The sequence below is a fragment of the Sitophilus oryzae genome, unplaced genomic scaffold (assembly GCF_002938485.1).
Source record: "Sitophilus oryzae breed Bouriz unplaced genomic scaffold, Soryzae_2.0 scaffold_1740_pilon_pilon, whole genome shotgun sequence".
Classification (NCBI taxonomy): Eukaryota; Metazoa; Arthropoda; class Insecta; order Coleoptera; family Curculionidae; genus Sitophilus; species Sitophilus oryzae.
In genome coordinates, this window is record NW_022146436.1 from 46923 (window position 1) to 70677 (window position 23755).

A 23755-nucleotide genomic window follows, 5' to 3' on the forward strand; every position below is an offset into this window, starting at 1 on the left:
CACATTAGGGCCCGAGTTAGGACGCTCCAAGATCAAAAAGTTAACGTTAGCACTTTTCCTCACGCGTCTCGCTTCTCGTGTGTCACGGCCTTCAATTTTTTACTCCCATCGTGAGTAAAGAAGTTTCAGTTCAAAAACAAAATTTTTGGACTGAGAAATATGACACGGCCAAACAAGACTCATCAATGCAGTGGAAAAGTTCATAGAAGAACATTCACCAAACGTGATAAACAAAGAGAAAGACGGTCAAGACTGTAGTAATTTGTTAGTAAGCCAGAAATCACTGAATGTTAACAGGTATCAATAAAATCTTATATTCTGCGTCCGTAAAAGTTAATAAACTTTTACAAACGAATGTTAGAATTCACTGAAGCTTACTAGTGAATGCTACAATTGAAATTCGTACTTTTTTCTGGTTTTTTTTGTCATCTTCTAGCAGATGTGGTCTTCTAACATTATCCGCAAATTAGTCTGAGCCGTTCGATACAGCAGCTGAATGAAAATTTGACATGACAATTCAATTTTAAAATCCAGACATTCAAAGAAAATCAAATTCATATTAAAATTAAAAAAAAAATAGAAAATCACGAGAAATAGATGTTGAAAGCAAAGCAATCCAAACTAATTCATGCAACTTCGTGTCGATTGATAGTCAGTTACCCGATAGCGGCTAGAGGTCTGATGTTTTTGAGGTTAAAAGTATAATGGCAAATATTTTAATTTTGGTGTTTTCCTGTGTTTCTGTTTTATTATAATTTTGTTGAAATTTTAAAATGAGTGTAATGGAGGTGATTCAATGTTTTTAAAAGTTTTATTTTTCCAAATTCCCCCAACGCGCTCTCTATGGTACAATAGAATGACTTTTAACTGACAACTTTTAGTTAGTGTCACTAGCAGCTGCTAAAAATTACTAGTAACAATCGACAAATTTCTTTAAAATAGAGTTTAAAATACGACATTCATGGGTCGAATGCGTAATTATTATCATTTCCCAGAGATTGTTAACTCGATTTTCTGACTTTCAGTGTATCCTAATATGTTACAGTGAAACGATACTTTTAGCGAGACTTTTAGTTTTTGAAGTGAAACTTATGTACGCGCGATGGGAATAAAAATTCAAGGCCCCTATGTGAGCTGGGGGGCTGAAACTCGGAATGTAGATGGGGCTCGATGAGCCCAATCTTTTCATGATATTTTGGCGACGCTTTGTCCACTACGACCCCTTCATCAACGAATCAAATCAAAAAATCTTCCGATTTAAATGAAATTTGGTATGTCGATAGACTGGACCAAGGCCAACTTGACCGTGTACGACACATGTCACTGTGACAGTTAGTTTTGACGTAAGAAACGTCAAAAGTTGATGTTGTCCGATCGGGACCAAATTTGGTCCCAACCTGCAAAGTTGGATACGACGTTTCCTTTACATCTTCATCAGAGCGGGATTAACGATTTGATGAAGAAAAATGTGGTTCGATTTCGGCATAATTGAGACGGGCTACATGACGACGCCCTCGACGTTTCGAACCGATGCCTTTAAATGGACGAAATCATCAAGATTTTTCCGAGGATTTTTCTTAATGGGGTGATAATTATTGGAACCAAACTCGGCACGTGGATTGAAGTACCCGAATGGAGTCCTCAGACGCACGGATAGATAGACGAAAGTAAGAAGTTTCACTTCAAATATGCGTACATAGTGTACAGGGTGGGTCAAATTCGACGCTTTTAAATGGAAACACCCTTTTCTATAGGAGATAGACGAAAACTAATATCGATGTCTGGAGCTCAATTTTTGTCAAAAATATGATGGTGAAAACCGCACATCGATATCTGTTACTGTTTCGGAGTTACGGGGTGTTTTTCAAAAATATGCAATTTTAACAAATCGCTTTAAACTTCTTTGCTATGGAAAATTTTGTATTTTTATAAAAACATTTCCAAGGCACCTTTTTACGTAGAATTTAATAGTTTAAGTATAATTTTTTTAAAATTAATAATTTAAGAATTATCAACAGAAAATTTGATTTTTTATATGGAACACCCTGTATATTTTTAATTTTTTGAAAAGAAGTTAAAATTACCTTTCCAAAAATATAACACACATGATATTTTGCTCGATTTCTCTTCGAGATATAGAGTATATAAAAATTCGCCCGCTTTAAATAAGTAGGCTTTGAACTTAGGCTGTAATGCAAAAAAAATCTAGCTGTGAGCATCAAAACGAAAATAATATGTGCTATGAGAGATGCAGCATTTTATAACAATTTAAAATATATTTAACCAACACCAACACATTTAAACTATATCTAATAACAATAAAAATAAATAGCAAACCAAGACATGAGATTTTGTTACAGGTGTTCGATATTCTGTTATGGACAGACGGGGCAGTTTTTGAACATTTCTCGCGGAATTCATTAACTCAGTGGGGGTGAAAGATACCCTATCATAACTGCTAAATATTTCTAATTTTTGTCTAGATTATACGGAAGAATAAGGAACCTTTATTCTTCCACAAATATATCCATAGGATTAGATCCATGGGCACTAAGTCAGGCGGCCTCGACGGCCAACGGCTGGGATCTTGGTAAGCTATTCAATTATTCTTGAAATTGGCTACAAAAATTTGCTGATAACTTCAGCGTTCAGAGGCGGTGCGTCGTCTTGCTGGAAAAATATGTTTTTGAGTTCCATTAAGGGCATATCATCAATAAGGGGTCCAGAGCCTACTAGTTAAAAGCGGCGAACTTTTAAAAATTCTGTATTTCAAAGGGGATTATAACAAAATATCAACTGTGCTATATTTTTGGAAAGGTAATTTTAAATTCTTTTCAGTTAATTAAAAATATAGAGAGTATCCCAAATAAAAAATCAATTTTTCGGTTGATAACTCTTAAATTATTAATTTTAAAAAATTATACTTAAACCATTAAATTCTACGTAAAAAGGTGCTTTGGAAATGTTTTCATAGAAATACGAAATTTTCGATAGCAAAAAAGTTACAGCGATTTGTTAAAAATGCACATTTTTGAAAAACACCCCGTAACTCCGAAACGGTAACAAATATTGATGTGCGGTTTTCACCATCATGTTTTTGATGAAAATTGAGCTCCAGGCACCGATATTAGTTTTCGCCTATCTCCTATAGAAAAGAGTGTTTCCATTTAAAAGCGTCGAATTTGACCCACCCTGTACACACAATCTTTTAATAAGAAAATTTTGTCCACTAAAAACCGTAGAAAACAAAATACAAACCATTATTTCTATTTTTAAACGACCTTTAGTCATTAATACATTCAAAATTAGAATAACAAATAATATATTATTTAATGTGGAATATAATTTCTGATATTTACAGATGAATAAAAATACATTTTACAGAATTTCCTGTTTACTAGTACATTTTTCTCTTTTGTTTTAATATTACCGATAATTACATTCTAACTGATATTTAAAAGTTAATCGAAAAAATATAAATTTTAAATTATCTTCCCTAAAATTTAAATATAGAATTATATAAATTCCGGATTCTACTATTCCATTAATAAAATACAATTTGTATCTGACAAAAAATATAATACTATTCATTCGTTTAAATTATCATTATTTGTTAAACAATGAAAATTAATGCATTGTGCATTTTAATAAATTATCATAATTATATTATAGATATTTCGTTAGGCACACATTAAGATTAAAAATAATTACAGATAAGCGACACAAGGGAAATGGAAATTAGTAGTGCCTAGTAAACAAAATAGTATTTTCAGAGAGTGAATTTATGACAGAATGAACAGAATAGAGCTGAAAGAACTTTTGAATAGGACTAGGAAGTTTATTTCACTTACAACCAAACCAAACCGATTTCCATCTTTCGATCTCGATCAGCAAGGTGAATACACACAGCAATGACTAAAGAATATAAGGACATGTAACGCCCATATACGGGCTGCAGCAAAATTTGACATTAGACGCCATTTTTTTGATGGCGACGAATGAGTCATCAGCTGGTCATCAGCGACAACTTTAGCGATTTTTAATAGTTGTGTATAGTGAACTTTGGATAAACTTTATTACAACGGCGATTAGTTGTTCAGCTTTCAAGTGTAAAAGCCGCAGCGATAAGAAAGAGCCAGGAGTTACGTTTCATAGGTTAATGAAAGGTAAATAAACAGTCCGCTCCACCTTTTTAGCGTTTTTTTAGTTTTCTTATTGAATTCGATAATTATTTTTTTGATATTATATGTAGGTACTTGATGTGTGCTATACGTCGATACTAGTTTTGTACCTTTTGTTTATATATGATACCTGATACCATCGTATACACCATAGGCGTAGTCAAAACAATTATCAAAAAATATAATTATCTCTTCAAACAGCAAGTTAAGAAAAATATGTGCCACGGCACTGTTTGGTTTTGCCCCAACAATGCATGCCGGAAAGCTTGAGCTTGCGCCTGCGAATGGCATTAGCCATAACCTTACTTTAATGCTTTTGTGGAGGAACTAAGTAATGCCTAGATATAGTCTGGTTACAAAAGAAGCTGTGGCTCCATTGGTAAGGCGGTTGTTTCGGGACCGAGGAGTCAGCGTGAGAAACGATTCTGACAGACAACATCCAAAAAATTATAAAGAAAGTCCATTTTTGTGGATCAAATGGTAATGTTTAAGTATGTATAACTACATCCCAACATAAGGGGTTAAATTTTAATATACGAGTAGTGCCAAATAAGTATATAAATAAGGTACTTCCCAATCTCAAGTAGGTTTATTATTTTTTTAATCTTATATTTTATGTATTACAGATAAATTAATCCTATTTGAAAACCATAGGTATCTAAACTTTATAAACACTTGTGAGTAATAAACAAGCATAAAAATATAAACATACTTATCTGTATATAAATTATCTAAATAAATGCCTCAGTACTTAAAGTATATTTATTTTTATCAACCTAAATATGGAAATTGGAACACATATAAAATGCTATAAAAAATAGTTTAATATTACAGAAATTGTAAGTAATATATGATCAAAAAAATAGAGCGTCAAATTAAATTAGAAATGAGGAAGAATCAATTTATATACAAAATTTATTGGTATGGCCATTAGGTATGGCAAATATCACCGATCATTCTAAGGTAACTTTACGCCATTTTTTTTGTCATAGAACTTTGTATGCCCACTAAGTAAATTAATGATAAAAACATATCAAGTGGGAAAGAAGGTAAACAACAAATTCCATGTAATATTATATATTAGCTATTCTTCATTAACTTAGCTGTAGTCCGACCAACAAGGAAAGATTTTGACAGATGAAATAAAAAAATCACAGAAAATACAATGTACCTGTGAATTAAAATGACAGACACAACTGTCGCTGTCATGGATCCTCTTACTGAACAGACTATAGCTAAATAATTGTATTTATCTTAGAAATGATTGTACATATATTGATACTAACATAAAGGTAAGTTATTAAGTAATTAAAAATACATACCTTGGATCTGGTAATACAATTTTTTTACTTGCTCTGGCTGCTGGTGTACACTTGCTCTTTTCCATAGCCATCAGATAGCTGACATCAGCCAGCACAGCTTCCAAATCTGCCATTGCGGATACTTGTGATACACACAACACAACTTTTTAAACTGAAGCTAGTTAGCTTATTTTCTGATACATAAACTGATCTTAATAGTACAGAATTACTATGATAAATATCTTATGTCAGATTTCATTGGTACGGAAGGGAAAATGTAATTTAGTCCTGAAACAAAAGAAAATTCTAATCAATTTAGAGAAAATCTGATAAATTAGCAAAAAGTAATATTAAAGTTAATTAGACTATTTTTACATAAACTAAGTTTGGAATTATTAGTGTAGTATTAATATTATTACGACTGTCGTTATAATTTGGTAAAGAAGTTTGAAGGAATTATTATATCTAACAGAAAAGCACATGATTTTTATAAAAACTTGAATAAAAAAATGGTAAAAGAATTAGGTATAAAGAAACAAACCAAAAAGATCTGTAAAGAATAGTTTCTTCCTGAATACAGAAATTAAGTTAGCCCACTAGTTTACATCGCCCTTTAAAAGTATCCTTAGATCACTGTTCTTGAACTTAAAGCAGAAATTGTGAAAATACAGGCAAGACAAGTCATTATGTCTAACTAGTGATAAGTATATTGTAAAATAACAGTACAATATTATTTACTTTTTTCATGTAGAGTGTTCTGGGCCCCAAAAAATGGATGAAGGATCATTTACAATCAAGCAGGCCGCCGGCCACTGCACTAGCTCGTACGAGATTAGGCGACGTTGCCAAAAACACAAAACACTAAAAGCATTTTAATTCACAAACTAGAGGACAAATGAAATAACCACAAATTATGAACACTTTTTTATTAAGGCTCGTGTGCACACGACAAAACCGATTGTTAGGCAAAATCACGAACGTAAATGTTCCACAAGTTTTCCGAAAACTGGCTTATGGCAACTACGCGGTTATTTGTTGCAGCTGTTTTTTCAAGGCCTGTAGGAGCCCCAAGTCGCACTGCCTAGTGTCAAACAACACAGTTATTATATATTTACACACTATGTTCACTATAGCAACACTTATTAATTTTCGAATTCAAACCTACGGACATCGAAGCAGGATTTCTCCTGCTGAAAAGCAAACGAGAAACTGACAGATTACTTTACCTTGCCCGATTTTTGTGAATGCGCGAGTTGCACTTTGACTTTGACAGATCGAGCTATCACAAGATCTGACAGAAAACATCTGTTTTATTTATTTCCTTTTTTTCCCACAATCCATTAATTTCTAAATTAATTATTTTCATAAAATACATTGAGATAATCCAAAAAATAATTCTATCAAATTGGAAAACATTTTATACCCATTTACATCATAAAAATTAAAAATTTTCTTGATACAAAAATTGATTTTCATTTAAAAAACAAATCGAAGCTATCTTCAGGTTACAAATAGTCAAGGCCATCAGTGTCAAAGTCAAGTGGCTAATCTGTCAAAAATTGTATAATTTGTGATTTGTATTCATTTAATAATTTGATTTTGTTTTAAAAAAAACAAACAAGACAAATATCTAGTAAAGAAAATGGAAAATATATTAAGTAATTTGAATTTAGCTATCAATTCAGCCAATGAACAAAAGGCTATTGAGTGTTTAAAAACCATAATTAGTAAACCCGGTGATTTTATCATTATTGAAGTGGGACCTTTCAAGAAGCTACTGAAAATCCCAAATAAATCACTACAAACTGTTGTCGCTGAAAGTATTGCTGAATTATGTACTATTGCAGAAAATAGAAAAGTTTTTACAGATGAAGAAGTTATTAGGGATCTTATGCATTTTATTGAATCAGGTAAGAGGTCTAGCTTTGTTTACCTAATAATTACTATTTTTTATTAACTATTGTTTTTATTTAAGGATCAGATGACTTAATTTTTTCTACTGTAAGAGCTTTAGGAAATATCTGTTACGATAATGAACAAGGCTCAGAGTTAATTAACAAACTAGGAATCGATAGTATTCTTGAAGTATTGCGTAGTGACTCTAAACGAGATAATGATTCTTTAACCACTAAAGTCAGTGGATTACTAGTCAATCTTTTAAACACACATGATGATCTCCCTAAAGCTGCTTTAAATGGAGGTATTTTACCTATTGTTAAAACCTTGTTGATAAAGTATAAGGTTGGTATTATATCCTAAAGTTTTGATCTATTATTCTAAAGTATTTAATTTTAGCATCAAATAGAAAAAAATAGAGTAGTTATAACCTATTTATTAAGCATCCTGAACCTATTGACTGACTACTTAGATGATAAAGAGTACATATTCTCTGAAGATCTAGCAAAGCTTGTTATTGATATCTTTAAAGAAACAGAAATACCAGACATTGGTGTGTTGTGTTTAGAAATTTTTCACCCTTTATTGGAAAGAGATGATATTAAATTGGTTATAGCCAAAGAGGGTGTATGTGAACTTTTATGCGAGTTAATCGAAAAATACAGGTATTTTCATTTTGATTTGCTGGGCTAGTTATGCTTAAAGGATTTTTTAAGGGATAAGGTGAATGACGATGATGGTAGATCAGTTTTGAGGATGGCATGTGACTTTATTGTATTAACATCTACAGAGGATGCTTGTATGAATTTATTATACAATGAAGGAAAAGGAAAGACATACCAAAATATGCTTACCTGGTTAAATTCTGATGATGCTGATTTGTTATCTACAGGTAAAAACATGTAAATGATTAGAAGCAAAATATGATAGTACTAAAATGTTTTTCTCTTGATTGTACAAGGCAAGAAAATAATATTGTTTTTGTACCAACAATTTAAAAATGTACATGGTTTTCTCTAAGAAATATACATATATTGTGTAGTAAAACAAGTAGACATTTGTGATAGTAATATAATAAACATAAGAAATTAACTTAATATTATATTTCATCGATAAATCATTTACGCTTGAGATAGATATTTTGTAAAAAATAAGTATATTGTAGTATTTTTAATATTTCTACAAATTGGCGAATGCGCCGGTAACGTATTATAGAATCTATAATATATTATATTTAGATGTTTCATAAAAGGTTTCAAAAAATTACGGGATTTTTAATAATTTTAATACATATTGATAGAATGTTAGCACAACGTCATTTTGTGACAAAAATATCAAATAGTAATGTTGAAAATGTTGCTTAAAAAAATAGTTATTTGAGAATTATTCAGGATCCTGCAATAGTGTGTCGAGCATCTGTATCTCCTAGAATAAAAAACTTGGGAATTTTGTTTAAGTGCAAACCTGAAATATGTTCTAGGATGTATTTCAGGAAATATTTTAACTTCTATAGGGTCGCTCAAAAAGTGAGTGGATCAGGATGTTTTTTTTTAATGGAACACTGTGTATATAATTTTTTATTAGATGGAGAATTAAAAAATGAACATTTTTTATATAAAGTATTTCAAAATTTTTAATGTTTTTGTAGATATACGCCTCATTATTTCATATGGTTCTCTCAGCGGTAAAATACGAGAGAAAACTCATTGGGTGGCTTTGATAAAAATTTACTGTCGAAAATGCAATATGAAATATAAACCGCGAATATCTGGGAAACCGTTAAATTTTTTAAAATACTCTAAATACAAAAAATGTAATTTTTTTTAATTCTCCATGTATTGAAAAAATAATATACAGGGTTTTATTTAAACAAAAAACAAAAAAAAAATATTTTATTATATTTTAGAAAGTTTGGTTTAGAATTTTGAACAACTGTATGATTTACCATTATCATATTTATACCAAAGTAAGTGCCAGACCACCTAAAGTAAATACCTAGTATAATTTTGATTTCAGGACAGTTTTTATATTTTAACTTTTTTAAGAAAGGCTGAAAAATATTTCTTAATATATCTGAACCTATCGAAATATATTTACTCATATTATGGATTATGTAAAGGATTATGTAAGGATGCTCCATTAAAAAAAATCCCGATCCACTCACACATTTTTGAGCCACCCTATAGAAGTTAAAATATTTTCCTGAAATACATCCTAGATTCTACAGAATTTTCAAGTGTTTTATTCTAGGAGCACAGATGCCTGACACACTATTTCTGAACCCTGTATAGATTTATGAGAGTTTGATATTTTAAGTTTATACTATTACTTTTTTAGGAATTTTAGCAATTGGAAATTTTGCTAGAAATGATTTTCATTGCATCCAAATGGTAAATGATGGTATTGCCAACAATCTGATTGAATTATTGAAAAAATACAATGAATCTACCGATATTAATGATGTAAAAGTTCAACATGCATTATTAAGTACACTTAAGAATTTGGTCATTCCAAAGGAAAACAAAGCTAAGGTAGGCAAACAATATAATTTATCAAATCATTTATGATTGGATGGATACTGTTAGATAAGCTAATTGAGGTGACGCCTCTTACTATGCAACCTACAATACACTGTCCTAACTTTAGAAACATACACAAATAGACCTTGTATATCAACGGCCCAGCTACGTCGAAACCCAGTTTTCGATAGATTACCGAAGTTAAGCGACGTTAGACGAGGCGATTTAGACACCCGCTAAGTCAGTAGGCCATTGACCATGATGTAGCCGAAGACCGCGGTTCGGATTCCGTGTAAACAAAGTTGTTTCCATCCAGATTAGCCTTAGCAGCAAAAAGGGGACGTTGCTTAAAAGAGGAAAAGAGGAAGGGGGAAGATGCTTAAAATACTTCACTTTTTAGACCTTGTATAATTTAACTTAATAACTATATTATTTATTTATTATGCCCCTAATAGAACATTTAAAAAATAATACTTAGTGAAATTATGTAACAATATATCCTATTAAACCACTAATGTATCCCAATAACAATTATAATAACTATTCATTTCCGATTCCCTGTGGCACTATACAGGGTGTCTCAGATTTTAATCGGGAAAATTTAATAGACGATAGAACTTGCAAAAATAAAACAAAAAGTTCATATCAACTTATAAGATTTAAAGCTTACTTTTCGAGATACAGGGTACCATTAGAATATCAATTATAATATTAATTACCAATTAGAATTTATTTTTTTTCGCAAAAAGTAAGCAAGATAGACAAAAAAGTCAGGAGACAAAAAAATAATATTTTCAATTACTAAATCCAAAAATAATATTAAACTTCTAAAAAAGCAGTGGGTGCCTATTTTTTCCTTTAAAATAACTTGACAGTGATGCCCCACCGCCGCCCCTGGCCATTAAACTTAAATCTAATTACATCAAATTAAGTCCCATAGTAAGTAGTATATATAGTTTTTCAAATATCTTATTTTTTTTTCTTTTTTAAGTAACTTTAACACCCTGTATCTCGAAAAGGAAGCTTTAAATCTTACAAGTTGATATGAACTTTTGGTTTATTTTTGCAAGTTCTATCGTCTATTAAATTTTCCCGATTAAAATCTGAGACACCCTGTATATTGGTTCAAAAACTGGCTCCCAGACTTGTCGGCTTTTTTATACCCTTAGATGCCACTTTAGGCTTGTTCCAGAAGTTACGTTTCCTTCTATCCTTTTCTAGAATTTTCGATAATGTAGACAACAGGTTCGTTCCAACCGGACCGAGAACCGATCCTGGGACGGTAATTTCTAGTCGCCCACTTATTGTTTGAAAAGTTTGATCGCTTGTCAAGATTAACAAATGAATTGACTGATAGGAAATTACCGTTATAGGACGGTTCTCTTGTCCGGTTGGAACAAACATAACATCTCTCAATCCTCTTCAGCTTCAACTATAATGCTCTTATAGAATTCTGCTTAACGGAATATGGTTGTTTCGTTCATTATCAGGAGATGTCGCTGGCCGTCTTCTTGTAAATACAGGGTGTTTGAAGAAACATCTGCTATCTCTCGTTGGGAGATTCCTCACGTAAAAATATGATTTATTTTTTATATTAACCTAAGCCCGATTCGATCTAGTTTCGTAGCTACAAAGGCATCTTTGTCATTTTTTTTATTTATTATAATTTTCTTCCAAAGTTCTTTTAGCGACTTGAATGAATTTTGATTGTAAATGTTACTTTACTATAAGTGCAACACATTTTAATGCTAAAAAAGAGTCGACTGATTCACCAGGGATGTGCATATGGGTTATCACTGGAAAATTTTTCTAAAAAACTGAACTAATCTGAACTAAGTTTATGTAAAAAGGTTGAAAGATAATCGCATTAAATCGTGTTTAATTAAGGCAGCAATAAATACTAATTCCAGTACATCCATATCATAAATTTAAAATAAATAACTAACTAACTAAAATTAATAAGGAACTAACCTATTTATGAAGATATTTATTTAAAATATTGCACATTATAGGAAACACAGTATAAATCAGTTTTCTTTCTAACTAGGTTTTAAAAGAAGACATAATCGAAGTTATGTACCCAATGTTAAAACAGAATCGTTTTATGGTAGTTTTCAAACTGCTTGGGACTTACCGGATGGTCATAGATGGACAACCAGAAGCTGCATTTAACCTGTTGCTGAGGAAGGATTTTATAGAGCGGTTGGTGTATTGGTGCTACAACTCAGACCATTTAGGTGTCAGGTAATTACATCAGTTGACATAGGAAATCACTGACTGATCACAGATACAGCAGCGTTTATATATATTCAGGTCTTCATATCATCGAGTCACAGACTATATTATATCGACAGAGATATATTATATCGACGACTTTATTTTCCGCCATTTCAAGAGAAATCAGCGCTTCCCATGATAGAAAGTCAAATTAAAAATCTACTTTTATTCTTCTCTTTGTACTTCCAAATTTTATTTGATTTTTTATTTTATTTTGGGTACTCGGTTGAATTACCGATTTGCTAATATGTATACATATACTCGGGTCGGCAAAGTTTGGATTTGGGTCGAGATTTCCATATGTAAGAAGAGTACAATGCATTTATAATGTACTGAATAAGGAGAGAATAGTAAAAACGTTGCCAAGCCTATGAAATAAACCGAGAAACTGTGCACATTGCTAAGAGACGTGGAAGGGGATATGGCAGCTTCGTCGCGGTCAATACCGTCACGCCGCCTAAACATAAAATTTAAATCCAGTACTTTCTAGGAAAGGGTGTACATCATACGTTCAGCTTCACGATTTAATTACGTCTTGTTATACCGTGAAGTGGGGTGACTTTGCCCAATTCTGAACTTTAAATCGTGTTTATTTCAAAAATTGTTGTATTTTCTCAAATGCGCATGGTCTATGCTATAAGTGGTAATAAGGACAACACAACAATAATACGCTTTTTTGTTTATTAAACAAATATATATATAAAAAAAGTAAAAAAGTGGATGGGCAAAGTTAGTTGCTTATATGGGGTGTCTTTGCCCTCTTCCTTATTCTTATTGATAGACCAAAGCCACCCCATTTAAAATCATAACTACGTAAAATATGCTTCATCACCCTCAACATTATAACGAACTTCTGCATAATACTTACCTCAATATAACGTGGTTAGCTATTGCAGCCACGTAGAAGTTTGAAACGCACAAAATAGGCTTTAAAAATAGATTTGGCTTCACAGCGCTGTAAATGCTACATCGCAACTGAGGCAAGCGTTTAGCGACGTTCCGAGACGTGGGGCGCCTCCACCCATAATTTACCGATAACACATAACGCGTTCTTTTCAAGTAGTGGCTACGGCTACGTCTAACATATTTTGGGACGGAATTTGGCAAAGTCACCCCAAGAGGCAAAGTCACCCCATTTCACGGTACTTTATTTGTTTATTTATTAACGAATTATTGTAATTTTCCTTATATCTTGTAAATTATTAAATCAAGTTAGAAATTAAACAGCGACTCTAAAATACCAAGAAATTTGCCATATTTGGTAAAAATAAGTGAGTTGGTACTAGGCAGTGGTTGGTGCTATTGGAACTCTGAATTCAAAAATCTATGTCTCGAAATTTATTGGAAATAATTGATAGTGTTTTTTTTTAATTTCTCAATGTTTCTGCTATATTTTTTTCACAGACAGTATGTGAAAATCGTTACAAACACAAAAAGGTTACACAATTGCTGAAATTTGCCATGCACTAAAATGCTTTCAAATATGTGCACTAAAACCCTTTTTTTAATTTTTTGAATGAAAAAAAAAACAAGCGTGTCAAATTTTTATCATTTAAAGATCTTGTCTAAGATCCGAACTTCAAAATAAATAAAAGAAAGTTTCAATATCTAAAGTGGTTCTTGAGTTATTGCATGGTATAAATTAAAATATTTTATAAAATAGAGTTTTCAAATTACCGCGATTATTGAGGTTTTGTCATTATAAAAAAATTGACACCATAACCAGAGAAGAACAATCGTAGAGAAGCGAGAAAACGAATCCGGCCTAAAAATTTGGAGTAGGAGGTAAACATGCTAACTGTCACCTCAACGTGTTTTCGGAATACGGCCAGCGTTGCCATTGTTAATATAAAGTCCTGGCATCTTACTATTTTTTTATTTGTGTATATAATTAATCTTTTTGAATTAATTTTTCTATATTTTATCCTTACTATAATAGTACTTAAAGAAAGAACTAACTTTCAGAACTAAATATTATTAAAACCTAAAATAGATGCAGGTTTGTTAGCGTTTAATAAAAAATAATTAGAAAATTAAAACTATTAGAGAATGAAATATTTAATCGCATATATAATATATTAGCGACGCCAATTTGAGTTGTGTTATTTCTAATATAAAATATTTTTTTTATGTAAAATATGATTTTTTAATATACAGGATGAGTCTTAAATAAGTGTAAATATTTTCAGGGCTGGTAGATCTCGATAAATGAAGCTATTTTTTACAGTTTTTCAAAGAAGTCCAGAATAACCGAGATTCTTTGAAAATTAAAAAAAAATGCTTACATTTTCAGAACCGCTGAATCTTTTCTGGGTTTTCTTTCTTTTAAATTAAATCTACCATCTATGTTATCATATTATAAAGATATTATGTTTTTTAATCATTTTAGTTTTAATCATCTGCTGAGGCATTGCAGAAGTAAAGTGCTTTGGTGTATTGTGGTCTATTAGTGTTTTATTTTACTGTTGTAATACCCCAGTTCCAACCCTCAACTGTAATCATGTTATTTACTTTTTCGTTTGTTTTAACGCTTATGATAACAGCTGATAAGTATTCGAATTTTTCTTAAAATTGTTTTACTTAAAAACACACTTTCAAATATTAATTTAGAAGCAAACAATATTATCAGATACAATTTGAAAATGTCTCTCTAAAAGGAATAGGTTAGAAAATAGTTAGGACGCGGTAAATCCACAAATCGCGCAAACCCGTTAAATCTTAAAAGATAGTTACTATTCAATATGATTCCTAAATATTTCTAATATACTTTTTACTGAACACATGTTTTTTTTTCAGTGTACAGCTTTTCTTATTTCTTTTGCCTTCATTGAATTTCTCTCGGTGTAGCGATAAACATGCCATTTCTCACGTACGCCAATTTGAAGGTCACAAAACTTGGTCCCCTCTACTTCAATATTGCCGACGGTTTTTGTCGCTTCTTCACGATTGTTCTTCTCTGCCATAACGATATTCTTCTAACTCCATTTCAGATGCCCAGAAATATATCTAATGATTTTATCTAGTTATCTTTCCGAAAAGAAAACTTTTAGAAATAAGCGTCTTTTGACCAGAGAAACGCGCACCTGTATATCCGATAAATGTGGCAACACTGCAACAGCACACCGTCGCATTTTTCTCACTCAGACTTAATAAAATCTCTACGCGACTCACTTCTTCACATATAAATACCGACCCAATAGTAAAACTTGCCAGCGCGGTATTATTTGTCTCAGGTTGTAAGTAAATTGTCTTTTTTTCAGGGGAAAGGTACCGCAAATTTTCTGTTCGCTGGTCAAGAATTCCCATTCCAGTTCTCCCTTCTCCACGTTTCTTTCTATACCCGATAGTACGAAATGTATCGTAGAGATGATTTCATCGAATCGCGGGGTCATGCAGAACGAATCCTTCCTTGCTTTATGTATTTTAGCGGTCGGTTTAAGTAACAATGAAAAACATGCCGGCGAGGAGATGGAACGGTTTTATAAAACATTATGCGATTCAGATATCGGCAAAAACCTCAATTTTGTAATGAACAAATACGGCGAGAAATGGGATCAACATACAATGGAAAACTGTCTAACCATGTTAGAAAATCTAGTAAAGTCTAGTCAGATTGTCGTTCATTTAATGGAGAACAATATATCGGAATGTTTAGAAAAATTAAAGAACAACGGAAACGCCAAGGATATCTTGACAAGAGTGGACAGTATTATTCAAATATTAACCAAATAAATTCATTGTTTCGTTTTATTTTTGTATCTTTGTCTCGTTTTTGTTACTATTGTTTATGAAACTACCTAAGTGGTGACGTCAGGGTAATTGTACCGTGTGCTTGGAAGGAAATGATATCACAGTTGGTGTAAGAATAAGTTTGAGTACTACTATCTTTATCGCTGAATTATTTTGACAGTAACTAAAGTGAAACATTCAAATTGCACTAAGTATAATACATACCGGGTGCGTTTCAAAAGTGGCTCGCCCCTATAACTGTTTTATTTTTTCAGATAAGGCCGAGGTTTGGCATGTTAGTTGACGACATAAATTAGGATAAATTGACGTATTTAGTTGTTTTTGCTCACTTCCTGTTTCACCGGAAATGACTACAACTTTTGATTTTTAAATGGCACCCTCGTTATTTTTTACTTTATTTGATAGAAAGTGACATTCTGAATAGAATGACTCTTGTTTAATAAAAAATCGTATTTTAAATTTTGTAGCGTTTTTTTTTAAACATTACCACTGCGAACGGCAGCTTTTCGTTGGTAGAGCAGTCGTGGATAAGGTATTTCACTGGAAAGAACTAATTAACAATAATAACTCGAAATTATAAATATTGTGCGCCAGGCATGAACAGAGAAAGAAAACACAGTTGTTTATTACTTAAAGCTAGTGACTATATTCATTCATGATGTATCCTGATGGTAAATAGCATTGTACAGTTTTAATAATTATTATAGTGGTTATATGTCGAGTAAAGCTATGTATGTAAATAATATTAAATATGTTCTATGAAAAGACTATGAAAAAATACAATGCGTGTAACGTTATAGAAAATATAAGAAAGGTCATTACTTTATTTAAATTGTTAAATTTTATGCGGTGTTAAATCTGATGTGTTGCAACCTGTAGATTCTAGAATCTGTGTCTCGTTATTCATCTGTTAATATAGCGTAATAATAATATCTATAGAAAGTAATACTATTACAAGGCGTAATGTAATGAAACCTAAAATCTAAATCATATTGTAACTACTAAATCGACATAAATGTTCTTAATAATCTAACCACTAAATATATAATATAAATATTATTTAAAATGTACGTTATTAAGTTAAGACTGAAAATCAGAACCTAAATCTACACTTAGCTGTTCTTGAGGCAATCCTGTTTCGAAGAGTAGCAGCGTGAGGTGGGCTCATATCTCTGTGCTGTCTGTCGGCGATCCTGTTGGCCAAAACAACAAAAGGGGCCAGAATGAGGACACCATGAATCAATAGAGCCGTAGCTACTGACTAGGCTTAGAAATGGGAGCGAAGCAGCATGGGGCTTACGCTGTATCCATACTGTGGCAATATGGGGACACTACCCGTACCTTGTAACACTACTAGGACCTTGGATAATGTCCGTAACTTGGACCATAACTTTGGACACAGTCCGTCCATAAGATAATGTACGTCCATAAGAAAACGGTACAGGGGAACACTACCCGTACCTTGGACACAGTCCGTCCATAAGACCCTAAAAATACGAAACTCTTGTTTAAAAAACCAAACAAGGTCTAATAAACAAAATAAACCTACCTCGAAACACTTCCGAGGGCTCAATAATAAACAAAAGAACTGTCCTTTCTTCCATTTAACATTCTGGAGGACAACAGCAAAAGTACACCAACGTGTCAGCAAAATACAAATACGAGTTAAGGTGGGTCAATCCAAAACTCTACCCTAAAAATAATATAATCTATAAAAGATAATAACTCATCTTTACCTGTAGCTTCGAAATGGCAGCTGATTCAGATTTTGCAGCAAGATTTAAATTACCATTTCTAAAAGTAGGATTTGCAACCGTGCCGCAACCGCAAACCGGCCAAAAACAAAGTGAGGTTAAAACGCAGAGAGGCGCCTTGACATATAACAAGGATCTTGACAGCGCGCGCCTCCACAGAACAGTGAAACGATAGCAGGGTTGGCGACTAGGGAACGTAAAAATTACGCCAAGCGTGCCAAATAAATTATCAGGCCTAATCCGGTGATGATAGGCCAGACATCATATATTATATATAAAAAAGACATGTAACGAACTAAAAACGTTACAATTTCAATCTAGAGTGCAGTGTCGATGTTAAAAACACTAATTTTTAATCAAAGAGCATTGGAAAAATAGATTTGATCGTCTAATGTTTTTAGTTTTGTCCTGGCCGATTAAAAGATGCCCTCGTATTTTTAATCATATCTGAATTTTTTCAAATGTAACGAAGGTGGCTCATTAGCATATTTGGAAAAAGCATTTTTTACGAATTATTTGATACCATGTTACAACTTCAAATAAACCATATGCGAAAATGTCAAAAATTGACATCTGAGATGTCATTCTATTCAGAATGTAATTTTCTATGGAATAAAGTAAAAAAAATACCGTAGGTACTATTTAAAAATCAAAAGTTGTAAGTCATTTCCGATGAAACAGGAAGTCATCGAAAACAATTGAATACGTCAATCAATCCTAATTTATGTCATATACTAAAATACCAAATCTCTTTTTTTTAACTGACAAAATAAAAAAGTTATAGGGGGGTGAGCCACTGTTATAGTACGCACCCGGTATAGTTTTTAGTCAGAATAATAAGTATTATAAAATTGTTTCTTTAACTCGCGATTAGTTGTTACTGTCACTAAAAAGTGATATATATGACCAGATCGGTATATAACCAAATCATACCAAACCTAAACTGCGCGGTCTGAATTTTAACGTGTAAGACAGTGACGTCGACAGCTTAATGGAAAATCAAATATATTAAACAGGGATAAAAGTGGGTTCATACATTTCTTCTATGCGATATTACCGGATTTTGCATCAAAATTACAAACCGCGCAAGTAGGCATTTACGAAAAATGTTGCATCTAGAGTTGCAACTTTATTTTTTACAGTTAGTTACTCATTTTACTACGGCTATAATAGATTATATTTAGCTTAGATATATTATTTTTATTTCAGTAGTATACATGAAAGTTTTTAAAATAGTTTTTTTAAGTTTATTTTTTTCTACATGCATTTTCCTACAAACGTAAAAACCGGCAACACTGCCGCTTTTTATCGTGTCTCTCTGTCTATCAACCGGTCATTTATATTTCTCTGTTGCATGCATTAAAATATAGACCACGCAGATAAAGTGGCCAGGGCTAGTTACTTTTAGGGTTAGGTAATTACTAAATAAGTAAATTTGATTTACTTATTTAAATAAATAATACGTAAATATAATTGTATAATGTTATATAGGGTGCGCCGAAAATTCGCAACAAATGGGAGAATTTTTTCTAATTGGGTTATATAATAAATAAATATAAATAAGAAAATCTTTATTGACTATTTATTTATACAATATAGTAGCAGGTCAGAATAGATAACAAACAGATCAGAATACATAAAAATACTAGAAGAAAAAAACAATACACGGAGGCAAAGCGTGTTACATTAACATAGAAGACAAACGACAATTTAAGATTCTTTTTATACAATTACAGGGTGTTTCAAAAAAGGTGTGCCATCTCTAGTGTGGAGATTCCTCACGAAAAAATAAGATTTATTTTTTATATCAACATAGGTCCGATTCTGCTTTGTTTCGTAGCTACAGGGTGTTAAAATCTTAATATTTTTTCGATTTATTATAATTTTCTTCCAAGTACTGTTAATGATTCAAATGAAATTTTAAGGATAAAAGTTACTATAAGTGCTACGTATTTTAATGTTAAAATAGTATTGATTAATTTCATCAGGGACGTGCATATGGGTTATCACTGGAATATTTTTCAAAATAAAACATGTGCGCCACTGACTTTTTTCTTTTGATATCAGAGTTGTGTAGTCACTTTAATGCCAATTAATTGTTATCTTTTGATATTTTGTCGAATTCGGCCTCCTTGATGAGATAAACGCAATTTTATTAATCACAATAATTAATAAAATAAAAATTAAATTAATAAATTATATATTTTACCTCATTTATTATTAAATATTATTCCCGTATATAGCGTATACGCCTTGGGAGTAGCAAGGTACAGCTTGCCATGCTAGAGACGTTCGGTATACAAGGAAGGTAATGTGGCTAGCACTACGCTTCAACCGCCTATTATTACCTCAGGATTTTGAATCCCAAGTACTCATTTAAGGCTGAGTCGACCTAGGTACCCAAACTATTTTTATTTTAATAAAAATAGTCGGCTGATGAAATGCCGGGTGTAGGATTCGAACCCACTACGTTGAGATTGGTAGACGAGAGCCTGTACCTCTACACCACCGGGCACCTTCTATTTAGCTATTAGTTATTATTACTATTAGTCTAACCTACAGCAATTTCAAATAAAAAAAGAATGGTATTTAAGATAATTACATAAAAAATAATTTTAAAAAGTTTTAACATCTTTTAACTCTAAAACTATGCATTTCGGTATCCATGTATATAGGAACTTTTTTTCATATTTTTTGATGAGGATTTACTTTCGCTAGTTAATAATATTAAAAATTTTTAAAGGTTGCTATTAGACTTGGAAGAAGGCAAATTAATAAAATTTGTTTTTATCTCATCAAGGAGGCCGAAATCGACAAAATATCAAGAAACAACTTTTAATCGACATTAAACTGTTTACACTATTTCGCTAACAAGAGAAAAAAAAAGTCAGTGGCATACATTCTTTTTTCAGAAAAATATTCTAGTGATAACCCATATGCACGTCCCTGGTAAATATGTCGACACTTTTTTAGCTTTAAATTATGTCGCATTTATAGCAACTTTTTACCTAGAAAATTTCATTCGAAAAAAAAAAGTACTTGGAAGAAAATTATAATAGATCGAAAAAATATTAAATCTTTAACACCCTGTAACTGCGAAACAAAGCAGAATCGGACCTATGTTGATATAAACAATAAATCTTATTTTTATATTCCCGACGAGAGATGGCACATGTTTTTTGAAACACCCTGTATATTAAATATAATTCTACATCTACCTGCTCCACAAAAAACTCATCCACGTTATAAATTCCAGATTTCCTTTAAAATGTCCTTACCTTATATTTAAATGTATGAATGGATAGAGGTTTGAATTCCATTGGAAGACTGTTATATAGGGTGTCCCAATATTCCTTGGACATAGAACTACTACGTATTTTGGGATACTCGTTTGGGTTTTCGATTTGCTTATATATATTATTTCTTTGAGGTAGTAAGTAAATTGTATTTTTTCAGGGGTGAAGTACCAAGAATTTTCTGTTGGCTGATCAAGAATTCCCATTGCAGTTCTCCATTCTTCACGTTTCTTACTATACCCGATAGTACGAAATGTATCGTCGAGATGATTTCGTCGAATCACGGAGTCATGCAGAACGAGTCTTTCCTTGCTTTAAGTATTTTAGCAGTCGGTTTAAGTAACAATGAAAAACATGCCGGCGATAAGATGGAACGGTTTTATAAAACATTATGCGATTCGGCCATCGGCAAAAACCTAAATTTTGTAATGAACAAATACGGCGAGAAATGGGATCAACATACAATAGAAAACTGTCTAACCTTGTTAGAAAATCTAGTAAAGTCTAGTCAGGTTGTTGTTCATTTAAAAGAGAACAATATTCTGGAATGTTTAGAAAAGTTAAAGAACAACGGCAACGTCAAGGATAACTTGACAAGAGTAAACAGTATTATCCAAATCCTAAGCAAATAAATTCGTTGTTTTTTTTTATTTTTGTACTTTCGAATCGTTTGTTACTATTGTTTATGGACTACCTAAGTCGTGACGTCAGAGTAAAGCTTCATTCAGAACCTCCCAATTAGTGGAATAAATTAGTGATTTCAATTACACTTTATACTTTTTAGTTTACGATCATTCACAATGTCAAAAAAACACAATTAAAATTAATAAAATATCCTAGCAACAGCTTGCGGTAGTCTGTTGTATCCATAGAGAAAGCATAATATTTAGCTTATAAAACCATATACTTTTGATTTCTAACCAAAATTTTTCTTAACGGATGATTGTATTGTATTTTGTATTTTACTAAGAGTGGGTCCCAGGTGGGACCCTCCACTGAGGCCGGGAGGGCCTATTGTGGCTCAGTTTCTACAAGCTCTTAAATAGAAAAAGAGCATTAAAGTTCACCCTCAAAACCCAGCTTTTTAACTTAGGCTGTTATGTCCGAGGGTGATATGTCTTCTAGGTCTGCTGGTCTAGCGTGGGTTTGCCAAACACATCAAACCTGGTCCTGCCCCTAGCTAGGCAGGTACACATAACGTGCTTCATTGTTTTGTCATCTTCCATACAGAGTCGGCATTCGGCGTCTTCCACCAGTCCCATCCTCTGTAGGTGTGATCTCAGCCGGCAGTGGCCCGTGTATACTGCAGTAAGCGTACGCGCTCCGTTCCTACCAGCCTTTGGGAGTTCATCTGTTCTACGTTTGGATTGCCCTGCTAGGATTGTCTTGGCATGTTCCATTCCGGGACTGTCATACCAGTCCCGAAACGTCGCACCCCTAACCCATTCACAGAGCCTGTCTTTTGCGAGATTTTTTGGTACGCTAAGTATCGGTTCTGGGTCCACGAATGGTAAGCCTGCACCAGTTTTGGCGAGGGAATCAGCACGTTCATTTCCCTCTAGGCCGACATGTCCCGGTATCCATATTAGCGACACTTTGTTTCCATCTCCTAATATATTGAGTAGTTTCTTACAATGAAGAATCGTCCTGGACGTGCTTTTCGTTGCCTCAAGTGCTTTCAACACGGCTTGACTATCCGAAAATATGCTTATTGTTTTCCCGGTGTATTGCTGTTCTACCAGCAATACACCGGGTTACATACAAATCTGTTGCACACAGGTTTCAATCGCATATAGCTCAGCTTGGAAAATTGTGGTGTGTTTTCCAAGACTGTGGTAGATCTCAGTTTTTGGACTGCTGCAGTAAATTCCTGCGCCAGACGGATGATAATCAAAGGCCAAAATGACACTCCTCGCAAGTTTTGAAGTATAATTAGAGGAAAAGTCAAAAGTTTGTTAACTTTTTCCAATAATTGAAAATTACTACCACTAATTATGACGTTCTGAATGCTTACATTAAAATTGGGCGAACAAACTTCTACGGCTAATTGAAACTACTAATTTATTCCACTGATTTTAAGGTTCTGAATGAAGCTTAACTGTACCGTTTGATTGGATGGAAATGATATCACAGTTGACGTAAAAATAACAATTCAGTTCGAGTATTTATATCTTTAACGCTGACTTATTTTGACTTAAACAAATAACTACCTGTCAAACATTCATGGTTGGTTCATATTTCCCCTTAGCATTAACCCCTTTGAATAAAAGTATTAAGGAAGGAGTATAATGATATTCAGGTATTTATGCAAGGTAGAGGGACAAAGGGCCCTACGTTGAGGATATTTGACAGTTCTAATGACGATTCATTTGACATATTTGAATTTGATTTGAAATTTTGTGGATTTGTAAGTTTTTACTGAGCTGTTAGATATTTATTAAAAATGGCACATCAACTATGTTCAATTCATTTCACATAAACCTTTTTATAACTGAATACTGAATAGTTATTTTTCCGGTTAATTGCAAACCTTCTGGTTACAACGTATACCCTTGAAAGAGACGTTTACTTTTTTAAAGGATTAAGGTTATGTTAAATGTGTAAAGGTAACCTAACCTCTTATTGACATTACGCTTAAGTAGTCAGTTGAGTTGTTTTATATTTATTTTCGAAGAATTTATTTTAATTTTGGCATTTGTACTGAAGAATATAAGTATATAGGCCTTATTTATTAGTTATACATTTATTTAATTAGTATAGTTTTCTAGTATTTTAAATATA

The 23755-nt window shown here is 32.4% G+C and overlaps 1 protein-coding gene across 2 annotated transcripts; it reads left to right on the forward strand.

Annotated features, from left to right (window-relative positions):
• Nucleotides 1-6999: 6999 nt before the first annotated feature.
• On the forward strand, nt 7000-21780 carry LOC115881801 (rap1 GTPase-GDP dissociation stimulator 1). Of its 2 annotated transcripts, none has more exons than XM_030899469.1 (7): nt 7000-7392; nt 7458-7723; nt 7778-8043; nt 8095-8270; nt 9716-9909; nt 11945-12141; nt 15435-16212. In XM_030899469.1, the coding sequence occupies exons 1-7, from the start codon at nt 7125-7127 to the stop codon at nt 15904-15906; spliced, it is 1839 nt and encodes a 612-aa protein (XP_030755329.1). In that variant the 5' UTR covers nt 7000-7124; the 3' UTR covers nt 15907-16212. The 2 variants fall into 2 exon arrangements, with proteins under 2 accessions (XP_030755329.1, XP_030755327.1); XM_030899467.1 differs by lacking the exon at nt 15435-16212 and adding an exon at nt 21135-21780 and having other exon boundaries at nt 7006-7392.
• The last annotated feature ends 1975 nt before the right edge of the window (nt 21781-23755 follow it).